The sequence below is a fragment of the Cynoglossus semilaevis genome, chromosome 3 (genome assembly GCF_000523025.1).
Source record: "Cynoglossus semilaevis isolate Cse_v1.0 chromosome 3, Cse_v1.0, whole genome shotgun sequence".
NCBI classification, from domain to species: domain Eukaryota; kingdom Metazoa; phylum Chordata; class Actinopteri; order Pleuronectiformes; family Cynoglossidae; genus Cynoglossus; species Cynoglossus semilaevis.
The window spans coordinates 12,737,020-12,758,318 of record NC_024309.1 but is presented as its reverse complement, the minus strand read 5'-3'; the positions used below and the strand labels follow the sequence as shown (position 1 = coordinate 12,758,318).

The window sequence follows — 21,299 nt, the reverse complement described above, 5'->3', positions numbered from 1 at the left end:
TGAAGTTATCAAAGGTTTGATGTCTTTGAAATGAACTGCTTCAGTGGCTTACAGCCAAAGTAATGGCGAGAAGAATGAGTGGATTCAGCAATGTTACTTCTGTTGCCTTGGAAGTGTCTGGTCAGAGTCTCTCTCTATCTGAACTGTAAAATGTGAAACAACAGTGTGAAGTGTGTGGCGCCATAGTGTGAGGTGTGTTACATAAACCACATGACTTGTAAAGGTCTCGGTGCAGGTTTGATCAATTTCTGATTTTTAACAAAAGAGTTTTTTGTTTTGCAGCTTAAAATCCCTAAAAGCCTTGCCATTCCGGTCACAGTTTTCACACTTCTTGCATGAAATATCTTGGACACAAAAATCTAAGAGGCTAGTCAATAATTAAACAGAAAAAAGCGTAACATTAATGGCGACAACAAAATTCTCACAAGATGTCAAAAAATGTTACAATCAGCCAGAAACATTTTTTTGGCAAAAATAATACATAATAATAATAAATATTTAAAGGTTTTTAAAACTGAATTCAACTTAAGAAAAATGAAATAATGTGAAATATTTCTAGTTACAAAATGAAACATCCTTCCATTAAAAAATATTTCTGTTGTCTGAACTGAAGAGTAACTTCCTCTCCGTCTGTTTGTAGGCCTTGTGAAAAGATGAATGTCGTCAAAGAAAACAAGGACTTGGCCTGTTTCTACACGACCAAACACTCCTGGAGGGGAAAGTAAGTCAGATTTTCTTTTTGTTTTTTTTTTTCAGTGGTAGGATTTGAGAGCTGCTGCTGAAGTCATTGTCTTTTTTTTTCACATTTCTGTATCAGTTTACAAGTAAGAATAAACCTCGCCTCTTCTTCTCCTTATTATGTTGTAAAAGGAGGTTTGGGAAAATCTTCCTGACATCCTGACTCAGTGCTACCATTGTGTGATGACTTCCTTATCTCAGCTGAGTGCAGCAGGTCTGCCCAACACCAATCGACAGCAGTGTGTGTGACTGGTGTTTGCTGCCCAGCAAGTACTGTAAATCAAACCGAAAGGAAGACATTTGCGTTTTAGATCGTTTTAGGTTTGAAGGTGATTCACTTAAATCTTTAAAATAAAAAATAAAATGTTGCAATTCTGCATTGTAGTCATCAGACATGTTGTGTTTTAGGGGCCGTCAGATGTTTTCACTTTCAAAGCGTATTAAATGTTACTCGAATCCATTGTTTAGAACACCAATACCTAAAATATATGTCCAAATAACAGGGTTACAGATTGTATTGTTTAGAAGTTAAAGGTGTTGAAGGCTGAACGTACACACAGACCGATTCTTAGAGAGTGGTTTATTATCCTTTCTTTTTTTATTTATTTCTTCCACCAAGCAAACCTTCACTGATGTCGTAAAAACCACTGCCAGATGCCTGGCATCAAACCGGGGGAAAAAAAGATTTAAAAAAAGATAAATAGTTTATGTTAGGTTCTGAACCCATTCAGGTTCTTGGACGGACGTTTTATTAGTTGATGCCTTTGACTCTCGTTGGCTCCAAGGTGTTTAGGTTTGAGAATCCCAGTTGATTTCACATTAAAATGAGCTGTTAGAACGACAAAAGACCATATTCATCAGGATATAAACCTTTTACCTCACCTTAATCTGTGAACCAGTTTGTCTGATCGTTTCCAGTTCCTGTTGTAGATTATATGTTACTGTTAAAGGGCACGCTTTAGTCTACAAAGGGACATTGGCTTAAGATCCAGAAGAATGGGTGTCCTCCAGTAGGAGCCCTGAGCCTGTAGGGATCATATTACCAATACCTGCTTTCTAAATAGCCCCATTAAGGCCGGCCATTGACTCTGGTAACTTAACCACGGCTGCAGCGCATTAGCATCTCCATCAGAGCATCGTCCTGCAAACGCAACTTGTGTGGGTAAGTGTCCGGCAGAGACGAGTGTTGATGGACTGTGGTGGAGACTGATGATGTACAACGGACACTACACTCAACTCGTCCTGATAGGCCATCTGAATTAGTCAGCGTTGCTGGGTTTTATCGCTGGTCTTCCTGTCCTGGGAGGAGACAGTAATGATGATTCAGATATAACTTTACCAAAGAGAGTGAAAGAAAAATAAAAGCAGAGTGATGCAGGGAAGACCATTAGAGACCAAGTGTTTATTAGAAATGAAAATGAAACTTGATGATTGCAAAGTCGCACTTCTTTGACAGAAGTGAGATTTTCCCTCCCCGAAAGGGTTTCTAGAACATTGGGTCATACCACCGTGGATGTTCAGGGTTCCTCTTTTTTTTACTATTGGTCCTTTATGAATGGCACTGAATCAGGTTTAATGACTGGTCACATATAACATAAAAACATAAATATTTTTTTCACATCTCAAACCTGATTGAAATTGTTTTCATAGATTAGTTTAATTATCCATTTGAACAGAGTTTGTTGATCATCTGGTGTCATTTCAGAAAATTATTTAAACTCACATTTGCCTGACGTTCATTGATCCGTAACGTTTATCTTCTAAAAGGGTAAAACGTGCATTTGTAGCTTCAGAAATAGTCAAACTAAAATGAGGGTGTTTGAATACAAGAATAAATAATTGACAAGGTTGACACTTGAGATACTCTGGCACTCCTACACCCAAGGTCAAAATGTGTGCAGCGGGAGGTCAGGATCTGTTGTGGTCTCATAGTTTATGGTTCAGTATGACCACACAGTGAGAGAGGAGCCATTTTTAATGAATGAAAAATGACAAAAGAAAATATTAATATTATTTTCCAGGGTGAAGGAGGACTAACTGTATTGACAGTCTTGATTTTATATTCCACTTTGGCCTTGCCTGAAATATACATGTATAGATGTACTCCCCCGGTCTGATTGTCCAATTGCCTTAGTGAAATTAGCAATATTTTTTCATTTTATTTTATTTTTTAACACATCCAAGACCCTTAAATGGCCAATTTTATGCTAAAATATGGATAAAATGTTTTGCTGAAAGTGTTGCAAATCACACATTGACCTTTCAGGCGTGCCTCCGTGCTCCTTAGCAAAAGGTCAGAGAACAAAAACCATGAATTTCACACTTCCTCCAAAGAGAGTTCTATTAAATTTTAAGCGATTTTAAGTGATTGATCAACTTTCATTTTGATGCCAAAGTGATGTAGAGTTTTTTTTTAAATCCCTGATAAATCCTCAGTTCACATGTCATTTTTTTAAAACAGAAATCTCAGAATGACCTTTGGAGTTCAAAGGGTTAAGTAGCAGTTGTAATGACATTAGTACTGTGCAGAATAGCATAAAGCACGCTCTGTCCCCCGTCAGAGATTCTCTTTATGTCGGTCCAACTGTATTCACTTTGTAGTTGGACAAATTGCTCTTATGTTGGACCATAAACACCGTGTAGAGTGACACGAGTCAGCAGTGCTGTGTTTAAAATAGACGTTTTTCTATTGTGATAAAATGTATGAAAATAATCAGTGTTTCTATGTGTGTCACGCTTGTGCCGCTGTGTTTAAAATAGACGTTTTTCTACTGTGATAAAATGTATGAAAATGAAATGAAAAGTGTTTCTATGTGTGTCACGCTTGTGCTGTTATCACCTAACGCATGCTCTTCTTGTACATCGTTATTCATGAAATGACACATCTGAATTATTGAAGCTTCGGGGAAACGGGGTGAAGTCATCAACACTGACTGTGTTACATGTGCTTTGTTCACCACGTCCAGTGTTTGGTGTTTGGTTTTGGTAGGTGTTGATAAGGAGTACATACATCTGCGTGTCTGACTCATCACCGTCTTTGTGTTCCAGGTACAAGCGAGTCTTCTCCGTGGGCACACATGGCATCACCACTTACAATCCCACCACGTTAGAAGTAACAAATCAGGTCAGTACGAATGCAGACCGACGGAGGAGAACAGCAGCGTCATTATTGGTTTTTTTTAATCTCCACTGTGGCTATCAGTACCAACCAGATGTCTGTGGGATGTGCTGTTCTTGGCTTCTTCCAACCAATGAAAATCCATTATATATGCTCGACGGCCCAAGTGCAGTTTCATTTTCCTCCCTGTCTCATTTTTTGTTGTGTGTTTACCTTTGTTAAAATCTGTAAACAGAAGGAATCAAAATGGCCGTCGTCCTTTTTCCTTTTTGTCGTTAAAGTTAAAAATTGCCACGTGACAAATGATTTCTGTTCCTTCTCAATTTTGTTTGTGTGACATCACACGTGTCCTCTGCTGTCTTCAACAGTGGCCTTACGGAGACATCTGCGGCATCGGCCCAGTGGGAAAAGGTCAGGGAACGGAGTTCAACCTCACATTCCGCAAAGGCAGTGGCAAGAAGTCGGAAACGCTCAAGTTCTCAACAGAGCATCGGACAGAACTGCTCACAGAAGCACTGGTGAAGAGATTAAAAATGCACTTCTTTACCCTCATCATTCACTGAGCGTCAACAGACCTTGTGCACTTATATAATTAAAAAAAAAAAAAAAAGAAAGCAAAAAGTTAGCGTGATTGATGCAGCCCATTCATGCTTCCTTTAACTCAATTTTTCCGCATGTCTGTAATTATCACACGGAGCTCACAAATCATCGACTGTTTGACTTATTCTTTGTGTTCATTAAAGAGTGTAAATCGGCAGAGACAGTTCACTGCCCTGGAGGTCATGCTGCTGAGCTAACGAGATAAACAGCATTCAAGTGTCACTCTGCTCAGGTTATTTCTATAATTTAATTATGTTTTTTTTTTCTTTTTACAGAGATTCAGAACAGAGTTTTCAGAAGGAAAAATAACAGGCAGGGTGAGTATTTCAACCAGTGACCGTAGTCGTGTCAGTCAGTCACGGAGTTCAGAAGGAAGAAAATTTAGTGACACGTGTCTCTCTCTCCCCAACAGCGTTACAACTGTTATAAGCATCACTGGAGTGACACGCGGAAGGCTGTGAGTTTAGAGGTCACACCGGGCGGCATCGATCAGATTGACCCCCAAACCAACAGAGTGTTGTGTTCGTACGACTACCGAAACGTAGAAGGCTTCGTGGAGCTCTCAGATTACCAGGGAGGATTCTGCGTCATCTATGGAGGCTTTAGCAGACTGGTACGTGTGTGTGTGTGTGTGTGTGTGTGTGTGTGTGAGAGTGTGTTTGTTTGGTGTTGTGCTCGTGCTCCACTGACTAATTCGCTTCCTTCCGTCAGCATCTGTTTGCCTCGGAGAACCGAGACGAAATCATCCGCAGTGCCATCGAGCATGCTGGGAACTTCATTGGCATCACACTACGGCTCAGGAAGGAGGCTTTGACCTTTGAGGATTCCGTGACGGACAGGTTGGGGAAGTACAGCTCAGATGAAAGCATCACTTCCTTGGCTGAGTTCGTGGTACAGAAGATCACCCCTCGCCACTCGGTCAGAACGTTATACCAGTTCCTGTTTGACTCACTGCAGTATAATTTAGAGTTTTGTTCTAGAAACGATTGTCAAGATGTCTAGATAAAAAGAAAAAAACGTTTTATTAATTTGATGTAATTGTCCTGGGATACTTTTGAGTTGCATCACTTAACACTTTGCTCTTTTTTTTTTATCTCCCAGGAACCTGTAAAGCGCATCCTGGCACTGACAGAAACATGTCTGGTGGAGAGAGACCCAGCTTCCTACAATATAGTCACCCTCAAACCCTTTGGAGAGGTAAACACTCACAAACACTACCCGCAATGGTCACTTCATTAGGTCTTAGGTGTATATTGTACTTTCTTATTACCTCTAAACGGCCTTAATTTCTGTGACTGCGTTTCAACAAATTCCACTAAATATTCCTGTGGGATTTGGCTGTTTTTTTTTTTTGCACCATCTGTTTTTGCTCTCATATCTTATCTGCATCCCTGAATTTCTTTTCTCTCTCCCTCCAGGTCTTTGCTCTCATTTGTGACGTTGACAATCCTCAGGTGTTTACAGTAGAGTTCATCCGAGGTCAGATCAGGAAGTTCTCCTCCACAGAGAGGTACAGATGTAACGTGTGCATCTTTCGGTTCCGCTGCGTGTGAAATATCACATATCACATGTAAGTGCGCTGCGTTTGTTGACATAACACATTAACTCAGTGTGTTTACGTGTGTTGGCAGGGACTCCCTGTTGGCCAGTCTACTTGACGGTGTGCGAGCGTCAGGCAACAGGGACGTGTGTGTGAAAATGGCGCCCACGCGGCGAGGACAGAGATGGGGTTTACTGAGCATGCCTGTGGACGAGGAGGTGGAGAGTTTGCATCTCAAATTTCTGGCCGCACCACCAAGTGAGCTCTTCATCCTTATAAAGCTGAATAGATTTAATGTTTTTTTAAAAAATAGAAAATTTGCTTTAAAACATTAATTAATTAAAGTAAGTCAAAGAAAATAGTGAAGAAATTGCAACTAAATAAAAAAAAGAAAGTATTAAACCATGAAGTATCATGATGTACTGTTAAAGAACACTTTCTTTTTAAAAATGCAGAACGTTGTATAACAACTTCCTCCTGACCTGAATCTGACTTCAGGAAACACCTCACATATGGAAGCACTGTTTTGTTTTTTGATCTTCCCTCTTTGTCTCATCTCTCTGCGTCTTAAAAAAAAGAAAAGAAAAAAAGTCGTACATGTATTATGGGTTTCTGCTGCTTCTGAGAACAGCTGCACATCTGTCTGTAGGCAGAGTCCTATAAAAATGTCCAGGTGATATACAGTACCCACCACATACTGTCTACCTCATGTACAATGATCAACACTTTCCCCCCTCTGTGCTCAGGTGGAAACTTTGCTGATGCCGTGTTCAGGTTCAACGCCAACATCTCCTACAGTGGAGTTCTGCACGCTGTAACCCAAGATGTGAGTTGTCCTCGGCTCCTGTTGATGGTTTTTTTTTCTTCCCATCTGCTCTGGCCACGACTCATCACAGTGATTCACTCATCACCATCATCATCATCATCTTCCCTGTGCCTGTTCTCTCCACAGGGTCTGTTCTCAGAGAACAAAGAGAAGCTGATCAACAACGCCATCCTGGCCCTTTTATCTCAGGAGGCTGAGCTGCCTGCGCTGAACGCTGAGCTGGAGAGCCATTTCCAGGCCATTCGCCGTTTGGTGGCCTCCAAGGCTGGTTTCCAGGCCTTCACCCAGCTGCCTAAGTAAGGATGCAGGACACGTTCTGCTTCACCTTCTCACCTGTTAGTAGCAGTAGCATGTTTCTAACCTGTGGTCAGAAGGCTGGTTTCCCCACACGCCCCACAAAACCTGGAAAGTAAATAATTTTTACACTCATTGAAAACATGTGAAACATCATCCTTTTGTTCCTCCCAAAAGAGTCAGGGAATCATGTCAGGCTCTTCAGTGTCAGGTTATTTTTCGTTAAAAATGTGAATTTTTTTTTTTTGAATTTCCAAGGTTTAGGGAAAAACTGGGAGTAAAAACGGTAAAAGCTTTAAAAAGGAACAACAACGGCGTGACACATGCTGCTATCGACATGCTCTGTGCCCTGATGTGTGTAAGTACGACTTCATCGACATCATCAACGTGTGTTTTCCTAATAAACAAAGCGATGTCTTTGGTTCTGACTGATTTGGATCCTCTCTCTCTCTCTTTCTCTCCTCTCTGTTTCGCGTTGTTATCATGCACGACGACTACGACCTGAGGCAGGAGCAGCTGAACAAAGCCTCACTGCTGTCTTCAAAGAAGTTCCTGGAAAATCTCCTTGAAAAATTCATCACTAACGTGGTGAATTTCTGCTTCTGCTTTACAGCCTCAGCTGTAACTGTACCTTTTGTTATGAGCTGTTGAAGCTTCGTGTTCTCATGCTTTTGTTTTTTTAATCTCCAGGACCACGGGACAGGAGCTCTGGTCATCAGCTCCTTACTGGACTTCTTAACCTTTGCCCTGTGCGCCCCCTACAGTGAAACCACTGAGGGTCAGCAGTTTGACATGCTGCTGGAGATGGTGGCATCCAACGGACGCACGCTGTTCAAACTCTTTCAGGTTTTTTCTTTAAATTCCATTTAAATTGTTTTATAACAGCAACAATAAAACGTATGAGTGAAGTTGACCAATCGAAAACGTTTTTGTTTCCTCCAGCATCCGTCTATGGCCATAGTGAAAGGTGCTGGGCTGGTAATGAAGGCCATCATTGAGGTAAACATTGCACGATCAACTGTATTTTTTCACAGGGCCAAAATCAGTGCTTTGTTTTTTTTTTTTAGTCCAAACTTTGTTTCTAACGTTTCACTTTGATGGCATGTATAAAATTGGAATATGTCGCCTTCAAAACTGCTCCACATCATGAACCGGTTTCCTGTGTGTTTTTTGTTTTTTTTTTTCAGGAAGGAGACAAGGAAATTTTTGTTTTTTTTCAGGAAGGAGACAAGGAAATAGCCACCAAGATGCAGGAGCTGGCTTTAAGTGAAGGAGCGTTACCACGACACCTACACACATCTCTGTTCACCATCAGCTCTGATCAGAGGATGCTCACCAACAGGTCAGACCTCAATGAACTCCTTTAAAAGGAGTCTTTTTGTCTTTATTCTGTTAGTAATAGAGTCTGAAATACGTATTATTTTGAAACCTTACCAAATATCTTTAATTGAAGTAAATTACTTTACTGCAGCCTGGTACCAAATGACCTGCTGGTACTGGTCCATGTACCAGGGGTTAGAGGCCCTTAAAATATAGCATAAAGAGCCTCTGTCTGACACACGAGACATTGCATTAGCTCACGGTAAACATTTATTTTCCAGACAACTGAGTCGTCACCTGGTAGGACTGTGGACGGCAGAGAATCCTGTTGCCATCAACCTCCTGAAAAGAATACTGGTGAGTCCTTAAACAAAGTACTTTGGCACCAAGACCGTCCAAACACTCATATCAGCAGCAATTACTTTAATGAGAGCAGAACAGACAAAGTATTCCAGGATGAACGCCAGTTCTTTTTCTGGCCGTGTTTAAAGCCCTGACCAACTCACAGTTGTCTCCCCCTGCTGGGTTCTTAGCCTACAGGGCTGCTGGCCTACCTGGACAGTCCAGATCCAGTCCCCGAGAAAGACATGGACCGGATGCACATTCGTGACAACCTCAAATTAGCCACGGTATCTAAACAAAGACATGACAGTATCGTCGGGTAAATAAAAGACAGGGCGGTCCACACTAAACTTATTTGTTGCTTCGTGTTTTTCCCTTCTCATCAGGACCAGCTGAACAGAAACAAAGTTCCTGAGTGGCAGCGAATCGCGGGCAAAGCAGCCAAAGAGGTGGAGAAGTTTGCCAAAGAAAAGACGGACCTGGTTCTCATGCACTGGAGAGATAAGATGGGCATCGCACAGAAGGAGGTGAGGAGAAGTTTGTCTCTGCAGTGACACTGATTAAATTGAACGAATCTGGCTGCTGCTGCATCTCTGGATTCCACAGCTATTGCTCCCCCTGCTGATTCTGTACAGTACTGCAATGTCCAAGTTTAAAAAAAACAACAAAAAAAACTTTTTTTCTTCTCTTTTTTTTTTTTCTTCCTCTGTCAGTGTTTTGACTTCGTGCCTGGTTATCGTTGTCGGAATTGATGCTTCCTGATCTAAATCTTCATCATTTCGTTTGCTTTTGTCTTTTGTGTCTATAATATTTTCTGCTTGTCTTTACATGCAATGCTCAAAGTGTTAAAAACAGCAAACTATCAATGAATGTTCATATCTCTACCACAGCTGTTGTTGAAATTAAACATCAGCCATATTCATCATCGTTAACTTATTTTAAGAAATATTTTAAGAAATTGTAAAAAAAAAAGAAAAGAAAAAATTTTAAAATCATGTCTGCAGAAATTGTAAGGTGGTTGATTCAGTTTGACGTCTGCTCTGTGTCTTTTCACAAAATCCAAATCTTGACAAAAATCATTTTTCCTCCTAAAATTTGCTTCCTTCTTTTCTTCCTCTCATCTTTAGCTCTCAGTGGCTGAAACTGATTTTTGCTTTGTATATTTGTTTCTCTTTTAAAGCGAGTAATCATCTCCATAATTGGCATGATTAACCACAGTGATAGATTTACACCTTAGTCTTACACACTTTCTGTTAGTAATCTAGTGACCTGTGACCTTGTTGTGATTCATCTCTGTAAAATCCAAAGACAAATAATCTCTCTGTGTTGTCTCTGCCCGACCCTCCCCTCCTCCACTGTGATTTCTCTGCTGTCAAAAACATTGCAGCAGGACAGAAATAACCTGGTAAGTAGGAACTAACCACTGGGATCCATGCTGGGTTTTTAAAATTATTATTATTACTCTTATTACTTTTTCCTCTTGAACCATTTTTCTATCATTGTGCAGAATATTGGGTGTGTTTTGAATTCTGCCTGGTGATGATGGCATGGAAACATGTTAATAAAATAAGATAATGCAAAAGAGCAAGATAAATGCATATAAATGTATATATATGTATGTATATATTTGTGTATATTTGTATATATGTATGTGTGTGTTCACATATATTGTGAATTAGAATATTCACTATGGCATAATGACAGAAGACACCCAGTTCTGGGATCCCATCTCAGTTTTTGTATCACATGAACCTGTTTTTGTTGCTGTTTTCATGCTAAGATTCTGCTTCTTTGGTCTAATTTCTGTCATAACTGACTTTTCTCCACGTTAAAAGTTGTTGTTTTCTTTCTTTTTCATCCATCGGTGCCATTCGTCTGCTCTGTGTTTGTTTGTATTCATTGATGCTCACAATGTTGTCCTTCTGACTTTTCAACGCTCCCTCTCACTATGTCACAAACAACCTTTGAAAGCTGACCTGTAACCTCACAGTGTCTGTTGTTTGTCAGAACCCAAACCAAAAGCCTGTCATCCTGAGGAAACGACGGCAGAGGATAAAGATTGAATCCAACTGGGAGCTTTTCTACTACAGGTACAAAGTGACGGCTGCAGACACCACCTCTAATCAAATCTGACGTTCTTTTCATTTGATTTATTATTCACCAAATTCTCCTTGATCTTAAGATTCCAGTCCGACCACTCGCGGTCCAACCTCATCTGGAACCTAAAAACGAGGGAAGAACTGCGCGACGCTCTGGAGGGGGAGATGCGTGCCTTTGGCGTGGACCGTGAGCTGGGCAGCGCCACCGTCATCTCCTGGAACCACCAGGAGTTTGAGGTTTGTGCTCAGACCCAGGATGTTGCATTCATTCCTGTCTAGATTTTTATTAATTTTTTAATCTAATGTTTTTAATGCTTTTTGCAGGTGAGGTACGAGTGCCTTTCAGATGAGATAAAGATTGGTGATTATTATCTGCGTCTGCTGCTGGAGGAGGATGAAAATGAAGAATCCAGTGCCATCAAGAGATCGTAAGAGGCAAAATTCATCAACACGAGCTGATGGTAGCAACAACAGCCATTTTCATTTTTCTCCCCCGTGTCTTTTCATTCAGTTATGAGTTTTTTAATGAACTCTACCATCGATCCCTGCTGACGCCCAAAGTTGCGATGAAGTGCCTGTGTCTGCAGGCGCTGGCCATCGTCTACGGCAAGTGCTTCGAGGAAATCGGTCCCTTCACTGACACCAAATTCATCGTTGGCATGTTGGACAGAGTGAGTGAGAGGCTCGTTTGTTAAATGTTGGCGCTGCGGCATTGTATTTTTTTAATTCTTTTTAACTGACACATCATCCTGTGTTTTCAGTGCACAGACAAACTGGAGAGAGACCGACTCATCCTCTTCCTTAACAAACTCATTCTCAACAAGGTTGGTTTTAAAAAAGCAGTGTCTTTACCTGTTATTGCCTGTTTAAACTAGATATGCTTTGAATCAGTCCTGATTGGCTGGTCAAATTTGCCCAAAAAAAATCCAATTTACCTGTTATTGCTGTTTAAACTAGATATGCTTTGTATCAGCCCTGATTGGCCGGTCAGATTGGCAGTCTGTGCAAATCAAAATTTGCCAAAAAAAAAATCCAACTGCGACATCTCGGATTCATACCACTTTGTCTATTTTTTTTTATTTTTTTTTGTAGAAAAACGTAAAAGATGTGATGGACTCCAATGGCGTGAGAATCCTGGTTGACCTGCTGACCTTGGCTCATCTACACACCAGCAGAGCTACTGTGCCTTTACAGGTAAAATCAAAACGTGAAGCCTAAAATCTCTTAACACTCAACACTGACCTCAGTCTAAAAATGTGTTTAAATGACAGAATTTGGTTTGTTTTCCTCACAGACCAACGTGCTGGAGGCAGCGCCGGACATGAAGAGAGAGAGTGAGAAAGAGTGGTACTTTGGAAACGCAGACAAGGAGCGGAGAGGACCGTTCAGTTTTGAGGAGGTAGGATAACAAACACCTCCAAAAGAAACCTCCTCGTTCTTAGTCAGGCTCAACAAAAACATCTAGAGGTCACACCATCAGATTTTTATTGCCCCCCTCCTCATGTATTTTTTCTGCTGCATTCCATCTGTACAGATGCAGGAGTTCTGGAGCACCGGTGTCCTCACAGCAAAGACACGCTGCTGGGCTCAGGGCATGGATGGCTGGCGCCCCCTGCAGGCTATTCCTCAGCTGAAGTGGTGTCTCCTGGCCACAGGGCAGGCAGTGATGAATGAGTCTGATCTGGCCACGCTCATCCTCAACATGCTCATCACCATGTGCTCCTACTACCCCAGCAGGTGACACATCCTACGCATTCTTTAGCTTTTTTTGTTGCCGTATTTTTTTAATTTATTTTTTGTTACTATGATGTCACGTCTGTTCACTCAGGGACCAAGATAACGCCATCATCCGTCCTTTACCCAAAATCAAGCGGCTGATCAGTGACAACTCGTGTCTGTCGCACATCGTCCAGGTTGTTACCCTGCACCTCTGCATCTCTGATTGGCTGAATAACCAGACCTGATGTTTTTGATGTTGATGATGATGTTTGATGTTTTTTACTCCGTCGCCTACAGCTGCTGTTGACCTTTGACCCCAATCATTATTTTTTTTCTGCGTTGCCTACAGCTGCTGTTGACCTTTGACCCCATCCTGGTAGAAAAAGTGGCCAATGTTTTGTACTGGGTGATGCAGGACAACCCCAATCTGCAGCGCCTCTATTTGAGCGGAGTCTTCTTCTTCATCATGATGTACACGGGCTCCAATGTGCTTCCTGTAGCAAGGTAAAAAAGAATATTAAGGAGAAAGATCTTCTAGTTACACTTAAATTATTGAAAAATAGTGTCAATGATTTTATATAACACTATGTTGTTGTTGTTGTAGGTTCCTGAAGTACACCCACCTAAAGCAGGCCTTCAAATCAGAGGAGGTAAAACTGTGTTATTTTAGATTTTACAGTTTTGTGTTGAATGTGCAGGATTATCAGTTCAACTTCAACTTTTTTCGTTGTCATCTTTTCCACAGTCTAAAGGCCAGGACATTGTGCAGCGCAGTGTTCTGGGAGCGTTGCTGCCAGAGGCCATGGTGTGTTACCTGGAGAACTACGAGGCCGAACGTTTTTCTGAGATATTCCTGGGAGAGTTCGATACGCCAGAGGCCATCTGGAGCAGTGAGATGAGGTAGAAACGCTGCTGCGGTCACTTATCTGACTGGTAGCTGTCTCACAGCCAACATCTGGTCTGGAGGGATTTTAAAAACACACCATAACTGAACTTTTTTATTTCCCCAGACGCATGATGATTGAGAAGATCGCAGCCCACATCGCCGACTTCAGCCCCAGGCTGCAGAGCAACACGCGGGCTCTGTACCAGTACTGTCCCATCCCTGTGGTCAGCTTCCCTCAGCTGGACAACGAGCTCTTCTGCAACATCTACTACCTCAGACACCTTTGTGACACCATCCGCTTCCCCAACTGGCCCATTCGAGATGCCGTACGTGCCTCACATCCCATACGTCTGTAGAATTTACAGTCAGTCACTTTAGGAAAGGTTGTAAAATGAACCCCTGCTGCCGTCGTCTCTCCTTCAGGTGAAGCTGCTGAAAGACACACTTGAAGCCTGGAAGAGAGAAGTGGAGAAGAAGCCCCCGTCCATGTCTGTGGATGACGCCTATGAAGTTCTAAACCTCCCTAGAGGACAGGGACAGTGAGTGGACTCTGGATTTCTAATGTCCCACAAAATGTTAGGAACGTTTCACAAAAAGGAACTTCAATTTGCTTTTTGATCCGTCTGTATTTCCGCAGGCACGATGAGAGTAAAATCAGGAAAGCCTACTTCAGACTGGCTCAGAAGTACCATCCTGACAAGAACCCAGACGGCAGGGTGAGTGTTGAAGAACCCAGTGGTAAAAGTACATCATACTGTATGAAGACTCTGAATTCATTTGTTTCCAACTCTTTGTTCTGTCAGGACATTTTTGAGAAAGTCAACAAAGCCTACGAGTTTCTCTGCACCAAGTCTGCTCGAATCATAGACGGCCCCGACCCAGAAAACATCATCCTGATCCTCAAAGCCCAGAGCATCCTCTTCAACCGGCACAGACAAGGTGTGAAGATAGATCCGGATTTATTTCTCGTACATTTTTTTAAAATTTTGTTTAATCTCCTGACATTGACTTTGACACTGACCTGACTTTGTCTCGTGACAGAACTGGAGCCCTACAAATACGCTGGTTATCCCATGCTCATCAAAACAATTAAAATGGAGACGGATGACGACCAGCTCTTCTCCAAAACTTCCCCCCTCCTCCCTGCAGCCGCCGAACTGGCTTTTCACACGGTCAACTGCTCAGCGCTCAACGCGGAGGAGTTACGACGGGAGAATGGCATCGAGGTAAATCAGCACAATAAACCGGAACATGAACTGAGTCGTTAACCAGTGAGTGACTTTCTGCGCCGAGAATAAATGAACAGATAAAATGTGTTGTCTGTTGTCTCTTGTCTGTTGTTAACCAGGTGTTGTTGGAGGCTCTGTCTCGATGTGTGGGTGTGTTAACGGCATCCAGTAAACCTGATGACATGGCCGTGCAGGTAAAAAAATAATTGCTGTTTATTTCATCAACTAATGATGTCGACTAAAGTTATGTAGGTCTAAAGGATATTATAAATAGAATGCTTAAAAAAAGACCAATAGAGATGTTTTTAACATGGTTTAAAATTTCTAAAATTTCAAATATTACACATTGCAAATAATTTGACATAATCTTAATGAAATGTTGTCAGTTAAAAAAAAAAAAAATTTATAACGAAAACACAACTAAAATTAAACCAGTTCCAGACACTTTTATTTATTTTTTTGACAGTATTTGTCTCTGTGTTGAACTTCTGGGTCGTTTCTGTGACCTAGGTGTGCGGGCACATCTGTAAGTGCTACAGTGTTGCAGCCCAGTTTGAAGAATGCAGGGAGAAGATCATCGAGCAGCCGAACATCATCAGAGACCTGTGTCACATCCTGTTTTACGGAAAGGTGAGAGACTGTGGTTCAGCGAGAGCAAGAATGTGTCTGTGGTCTGCTTTTATGTACTGTAAGATATCAATCATCCTTTTTTTTTTATTTAAGGTCTGTTTTTTTATCTCTAGAGTTTGCTTCCTTCTCTTATCTGATCCTTTTTGCGTTATTTATATTATATTATATATTTTTATATATTTTTTTGCCTGTCTTTTTTCAGTGTCTCCCAAAGACTGCGTCACTAGCAGTGACTTGCGTCAGCTCCTTTGCTGTAGACTTCTTCCTGCAGACCCATCTGTACCACGCCGGTGTGCTTTGGCACCTGCTGGTCAAGCTCTTCAACTACGACTACACCCTGGAGGAGAGCGGCGTGCAGGCGAATCAGGACACCAACCAACAGGAGGTCGCAAACAGTTTGGCCAAGCTCAGCCTGATCGCCCTGAGTCGCCTGGCAGGCTACTGCCAAACCCCGCACACCCCGGAGGGCAACCATCCCGTTTCAGAGACCAACGGCATCGAACCGCCTCCTGAGAACCCCACCATCAGAAAGAGCTTGACAGCCATGTTGACGCCGTACATCGCACGGAAGCTGGGAACAGGGTCTCCTGCTGAGGTCAGTTAAAACCCAAGAATCGACTCATTGTCACATCTGCACAGACAGAGAGGCAGAGTTTAATACTTCATGTTGTACATTTAGGTTCTGAAGCTGCTGAACAGCAACTCCGAAAACCCGTACCTGATCTGGAACAACGTAACAAGAGCCGAGCTGCTGGAGTTTCTGGAGGGTCAACAGGAAGGAAACATCAAGAGGGTAAGATAAGAAAAAAAAACCACCAAAGTGGTTTATGTGGCTTTTTGAGATGAGAGTTTGTCTTTTAAACTTTTCTTCATTTTTCTTCTCACAGGGAGAGAACGATGAAAGCTTTGGTGCAGAATTTGTCTTCAGCGATCACAGCAAGGAGCTGATAGTTGGTGAAATCTTTGTGCGGGTCTACAACGAGCAGCCAACCTTTCCACTTGAGGTGAGGAAGAGATCAAACCCTGACTTAATGACCTAAATTAAGTTCATTGTTGCTGCCATAACTTGTGTGTTTTTTTTATTTGTTAATAGTATCCCAAAGCCTTTGCAGCCAGTCTGCTGGACTACGTTGGCTCCCAGGCCCAGTACCTCCACACTCTCCTGGCCATGAGTCAGAGTAACAAGGTGGAGTCACAGCAGCACGCCGAGAGGCTGCGCTTCGCTGAGATGGCTTTAGAGGCTCTTAGAAACGTCATCAAGAACAACCCTGGTGAGAGACGGTCCATTTTATAAAGATGATTGATTGATGTGATTGTTGTTTTCATTCATTCAAGGATTGATTGATGTGAACGTTGTGTTTTCTCACACTTTCCTCTGTCGGACTTTCAGGTTCGGAGTCCGAGTGCATCGGTCACTTCAAGCTGCTCTTCTCTTTGTTGCGGGTCCATGGAGCTGGGAGAGTGCAGCAGCTGGTTTTGGAGGTACAGACACACCGTCCTGACTTACACCATATCGTCATGTTACTCAGGAAGTATTTCTGTTTGACCACATCTGTCTTTTCCGCAGGTTGTGAACACAGTGACATCGAACCAAGAATGTGTGAGCAACATTGCAGAGTCCCTGGTTTTGTCCAACCTTCTGTTGCTGCTGCACTCGCTTCCTTCCAGTAAGAAATTACACTAAGACTTCCATTTGTTTTCTATCATTTGACAGCTGCCATAAGGCACTAATTACCATCCTGATTAATTACAGCTACCCCGGGTTTAATCAGATTAAAAAATTTAATCATTTAACTACCGAAATAAAAAATTTAAAACTTTAAGAAAGCTGAGAGCCATGAAAATGACAGGGGAAAAAAGGGTTAAATTATAACTTATGCCACACTATGTCCATACATTCAACCTCAATCATATTTTTGTGTCTTTTTTTCAGGCAGACAAATTGTGCTGGAAACCCTTTATGCACTGACATCAAACACAAAGATCGTCAAAGAGGCGATGGCCAAAGGTTGGTGTGGTTCTGCGTTTCCACTGTCATGTTGAGTTCACCAATCAGGTGATAATGTGTGTGTGTGTGTGTCCTCTTCTCAGGCGCACTGATATATCTGCTGGACCTCTTCTGTAACTGCACACATCCCCAGGTTCGCACACAGACCGCAGAGCTCTTCTCCAAAATGACCTCAGACAAGCTGGTTGGACCAAAGGTCAGCATTAACCACTAAAAAAAAAAACACATTTTTGCTGAAATGTATCCTGTGGATAAACACTGGAATTATTTTTTTCTTCTTTTAGGTGCGTTTGACTCTGATGCGTTTTCTTCCTGGTGTCTTCATGGACGCCATGCGGGACAACGCGGAGGCAGCCGTGCACATATTTGAGGGAACACACGAGAACCCTGAACTCATCTGGAATGACAACTCGAGGGAGAAAGTTTCCACCACAGTGCGAGAAATGATGCTCGAGTACGGCACGTTTATTTATTTAATGACTGAGTATAATAACGATCCTGGCTTTGTGACTGATGATGAAACTTTTTCCTCCTTCAGGCACTTTAAACAGCAGAAGGATAATCCTGACGTGAACTGGAAAGTATGTGTAAAAATGGAACATAGTACAAACTTTACAAAGTCTGTTGTGTTTTTTTATATATATATTTGTGACCTCTGAACTTTGTGGTTCGTGTGTTTCCAGTTACCAGAGGTCTTCACCATGGCCTACGGAGCCGGACAGGGTGAACTGGAAGTCGGTGGCGTCTTCCTGCGCATCTTCATCGCTCAGCCGGGCTGGGTGCTCCGCAAACCCCGCGAGTTCCTGGTGTCTCTTCTGGAGACTCTGACGGAGCTGCTGGAGAAAAACAATCCTAATGTGAGATGACCTGACTAAGAAACACCAACTTTACAAATAAAAAAAAAAGTTTTTTAATCACTAAAAAACGTGCGGTCCTGCAGGGTGAAGCCCTGGAGACGGTCACCACAGCAGCAGTGTGTCTCTTCAGTGCACAGGGTCAGCTAGCAGACCAGGTTCCTCCTCTGGGTCACCTGCCGCGTATCCTGGCTGCACTCAACCACAAGAACAACGCCATTCCCAAGAGCGCCATCCGCCTCATCCACGTACTGTCAGACAACGAGGTCAGTGAAGACTGAGACTACGAAGTCGACCACTCTCTCTAAATAGGACGTTATGTGGGGCTTGATGATGAGGGCAAACCTTCCGGAAGACTAGATATGGGGTCACGACCCCAATTTAATTGCAAGCCAGCAGTGGTGGCTTGGTGGTTGAGGAAGCGGACTTGGGTCTGGAAGGTTTCAGGTTCAAGTCTGCCACTGAGGTGCTCTGAGCATGGCACTGTCCCCACATATTATTTTTTTAACTACCACTACACCACTTTCTCTCAGCAATATGAGGATGACAGGATTTATATTCTTCTTTTCTCGAATCGTGTCCGTAACATTTCCTTGTTTGCTGTGTGTAGCTGTGTGTTCGTTCCATGGCTGCTCTGGACACCATCGGTCCACTCATGTCTGGAATGAAAGCACGGGCAGACATGGCCGGATTAGCCTGTGAAGCTCTCAACAGAATGTTCCAGAAAGAGCAGACAGAACTGGTCGCCCAGGTATGAACTCAATATAAATGTATTTGTATTCTGTAAATGGTGTAATGACCCTTTAAATCTACATAAAGCTGCATCTTCATGATCTTGTCAGGCACTGAGAGTGGAGCTGGTTCCATATCTTCTGAAGTTACTTGAAGGCATCGGCCTGGAGACATTAGAAAACCCGTCAGCCACCAAGGCTCAGATCGTCAAAGCGCTGAAGTCCATGACCCGCAGTCTGCAGTACGGAGAACAGGTACCGGATTATCAGTGAAAACATTTGGATAATGACTCTTTTCATTTACTTTTTTTTTTAATTCCTTACCGGTCAATTCTTCTCAGGTGAATGAAATTCTTGCGAGGTCCTCGGTGTGGAGCGCCTTCAAAGACCAGAAGCATGATCTGTTCATCTCAGAGTCCCAGACTGCAGGCTACCTGACAGGTAAAGTGTTTCAGGCTCATCCTGCTGTTCCCTGTCGTGATCACTTCACAGTGAGTGTCTCGTCTCTGCTGTGTTTTCAGATCCGACTGCTTTGCTCTGCTTTGCTCCTAATAAAAACACTTTGTGGCCCCACTCCTCACTTCTGCACAAACTCAGCGATTCTTTCTGTCCTTTAACTTCCTGGCTTTGCCCCTCCCCTTCCTGTTGTTGCCCCTCCCCCCATGTTTTCTTTCTCAGGGGTTTCCACTCCTTCTCTCCTGGCTGCGAGCAGCCCACTGCGAGGTGGGCTCTAGACTTCTGGGCTGGGCCCCTCACAGCCCTCCTCTTTCTAGCTCTGATGCAGGTAGTCCTAGTCCTCACTCTATTAGCCAATCGCTGCCTCCATCCTAACCACTGTCTTCGATGTCTAACTCTACATTTCCGTCACTTCATCTTTTATTCGTGTTCCTGTTTAACAATCCACAAGAACTAAAAGTTTCATCCCTGTTTTTAATAGGTGACAGATTCAATAATGTAGCATACATTAGACTAAAGTTTAATAAAGTATAATGTAATATGTCAAAATTTGCTAAAGGTTAGCAAAATTATTTGTCAAAATTTGCTAAAGGTTAGCAAAAATAGCTAAACTTAATCTATTACTGATATTACAGGTGTTATTGGAAATCAACACAGAACTACTTGACATGGCTGTCATTACTCCACTAAACCTGTTCCTTGTAGTATTAGTAACTTCACCATCACTTTATTCCGTTCACCGTGGAAGTAGTGACGTCACCTACTGTATCTTACCTGACGTTGTTTCCTCTTCAGGTCCAGGAGTCGCAGGTTACCTTACAGCAGGAACTGGCACCACGGTGATGCCCAGCGTCCCACCCCCTGTGGACAACGACATTGGAGACCAGGGCTGACGAACACACACACACACACACACACAAAGACAGTCACGCTCAGGCACCCAGACTGCCCCGCTGCCTCACAGCTGCAGCTCAGAGAGAGACTGTTCTAGTCCCCTCACCAGGGAATAACGAAGACGGAGGAGATGGAGGGGAGTGAGCTGTCAGCGACTGTCACCAAAATCTGTGCACCGTCTCCTCCAGGATCTCTCCTCTCACCCCCTGCCCCTTCCATTTTACAAATGGCACTCAAGTCTGCATAAACACTTTGTAATTGTTTTAACCGATGACCACATTTGTTTAGTTTCTGTGATACATTTCTGCATTTTTTTTCCAATGACAGAGAACTGTTTACTTTTTTTGTATGAGCATTTTTTACTCTTTTCTTTTCTCCCCATAACAATTCTAAGGTAAATGGCCTCTTTCCCGTTATCCTGCTCCAGACTGGCAACACATTTTGACTGATGTATTCTGATCTGAAATAATTGTTGTTCTGCTTTCTCTTTGAAGGCTGTCCAACCTGCCACATTTGTATTGGTGATTTTTCTTCTCTCCCCAGTACGCAAAAAGCACTAGAATATTTATGAAGAATAATGTCCAAGTGAAATGGACTTCTCCTAGGATGTGATAAATGACATTAACCCCTGATTATGAATCTATGTGAAAGACTAGTGCAATTTGTGAATTGTTTCATGTAATATTACGTATATAAACTTTCTATATTGAATGTACATTACAAAAAAAAATAAAAATCTGTCGCACTTGTACATAAAGATTTTACGAATAAAAGGGAAACCACAATGTTGTTCTTTTTCATTTTACATTTATGTTCTGGAAATAAGATGTGATACATGCATAAACCAACTATATTTTTTGGAGGACCAGAATTTTTCTGGACTGACACTTAATATCACACTTTTGGCAAACATTATTTTATGTTTATTTTGGAATCCAGTTGCTAGAAAAACACTTTTAGGAAGGAAAACCTTTCACACGTTTCCACTTTAAAAGAAAAAAGATTGTATACAACG

General features: G+C 42.3%; 1 protein-coding gene across 3 annotated transcripts in view; it reads left to right on the top strand.

Annotated features, from left to right (window-relative positions):
• dnajc13 (DnaJ heat shock protein family (Hsp40) member C13) overlaps positions 1 to 21,069 on the top strand; it is a 23,761-nt gene extending 2,692 nt beyond the window's left edge. For 2 of the 3 annotated variants that reach the window (XM_025054336.1, XM_025054334.1), the window contains exons 2-56: positions 641 to 721; positions 3,787 to 3,862; positions 4,225 to 4,374; positions 4,732 to 4,773; positions 4,869 to 5,069; positions 5,168 to 5,374; positions 5,558 to 5,653; positions 5,875 to 5,966; positions 6,088 to 6,254; positions 6,743 to 6,822; positions 6,949 to 7,118; positions 7,375 to 7,473; positions 7,596 to 7,704; positions 7,807 to 7,962; positions 8,059 to 8,115; positions 8,337 to 8,458; positions 8,718 to 8,793; positions 8,970 to 9,065; positions 9,165 to 9,305; positions 10,166 to 10,183; positions 10,786 to 10,868; positions 10,961 to 11,114; positions 11,202 to 11,305; positions 11,389 to 11,548; positions 11,639 to 11,701; positions 11,970 to 12,071; positions 12,172 to 12,276; positions 12,412 to 12,614; positions 12,706 to 12,790; positions 12,946 to 13,100; positions 13,201 to 13,246; positions 13,342 to 13,496; positions 13,607 to 13,808; positions 13,906 to 14,021; positions 14,120 to 14,198; positions 14,286 to 14,421; positions 14,524 to 14,708; positions 14,831 to 14,905; positions 15,222 to 15,341; positions 15,544 to 15,936; positions 16,021 to 16,134; positions 16,229 to 16,345; positions 16,435 to 16,612; positions 16,732 to 16,823; positions 16,909 to 17,008; positions 17,275 to 17,349; positions 17,433 to 17,545; positions 17,634 to 17,803; positions 17,888 to 17,930; positions 18,033 to 18,206; positions 18,290 to 18,469; positions 18,814 to 18,954; positions 19,046 to 19,189; positions 19,276 to 19,375; positions 20,186 to 21,069. In XM_025054336.1, coding sequence (XP_024910104.1) covers positions 654 to 721; positions 3,787 to 3,862; positions 4,225 to 4,374; positions 4,732 to 4,773; positions 4,869 to 5,069; positions 5,168 to 5,374; positions 5,558 to 5,653; positions 5,875 to 5,966; positions 6,088 to 6,254; positions 6,743 to 6,822; positions 6,949 to 7,118; positions 7,375 to 7,473; positions 7,596 to 7,704; positions 7,807 to 7,962; positions 8,059 to 8,115; positions 8,337 to 8,458; positions 8,718 to 8,793; positions 8,970 to 9,065; positions 9,165 to 9,305; positions 10,166 to 10,183; positions 10,786 to 10,868; positions 10,961 to 11,114; positions 11,202 to 11,305; positions 11,389 to 11,548; positions 11,639 to 11,701; positions 11,970 to 12,071; positions 12,172 to 12,276; positions 12,412 to 12,614; positions 12,706 to 12,790; positions 12,946 to 13,100; positions 13,201 to 13,246; positions 13,342 to 13,496; positions 13,607 to 13,808; positions 13,906 to 14,021; positions 14,120 to 14,198; positions 14,286 to 14,421; positions 14,524 to 14,708; positions 14,831 to 14,905; positions 15,222 to 15,341; positions 15,544 to 15,936; positions 16,021 to 16,134; positions 16,229 to 16,345; positions 16,435 to 16,612; positions 16,732 to 16,823; positions 16,909 to 17,008; positions 17,275 to 17,349; positions 17,433 to 17,545; positions 17,634 to 17,803; positions 17,888 to 17,930; positions 18,033 to 18,206; positions 18,290 to 18,469; positions 18,814 to 18,954; positions 19,046 to 19,189; positions 19,276 to 19,375; positions 20,186 to 20,283 — 6,783 coding nt within the window. In that variant the 5' untranslated portion in view covers positions 641 to 653 and the 3' untranslated portion in view covers positions 20,284 to 21,069. The remainder of the gene's footprint in view (positions 1 to 640; positions 722 to 3,786; positions 3,863 to 4,224; positions 4,375 to 4,731; positions 4,774 to 4,868; positions 5,070 to 5,167; positions 5,375 to 5,557; positions 5,654 to 5,874; positions 5,967 to 6,087; positions 6,255 to 6,742; positions 6,823 to 6,948; positions 7,119 to 7,374; positions 7,474 to 7,595; positions 7,705 to 7,806; positions 7,963 to 8,058; positions 8,116 to 8,336; positions 8,459 to 8,717; positions 8,794 to 8,969; positions 9,066 to 9,164; positions 9,306 to 10,165; positions 10,184 to 10,785; positions 10,869 to 10,960; positions 11,115 to 11,201; positions 11,306 to 11,388; positions 11,549 to 11,638; positions 11,702 to 11,969; positions 12,072 to 12,171; positions 12,277 to 12,411; positions 12,615 to 12,705; positions 12,791 to 12,945; positions 13,101 to 13,200; positions 13,247 to 13,341; positions 13,497 to 13,606; positions 13,809 to 13,905; positions 14,022 to 14,119; positions 14,199 to 14,285; positions 14,422 to 14,523; positions 14,709 to 14,830; positions 14,906 to 15,221; positions 15,342 to 15,543; positions 15,937 to 16,020; positions 16,135 to 16,228; positions 16,346 to 16,434; positions 16,613 to 16,731; positions 16,824 to 16,908; positions 17,009 to 17,274; positions 17,350 to 17,432; positions 17,546 to 17,633; positions 17,804 to 17,887; positions 17,931 to 18,032; positions 18,207 to 18,289; positions 18,470 to 18,813; positions 18,955 to 19,045; positions 19,190 to 19,275; positions 19,376 to 20,185) is intronic. The other variant, XM_025054335.1, reaches the window with a different exon arrangement.
• The last annotated feature ends 230 nt before the right edge of the window (positions 21,070 to 21,299 follow it).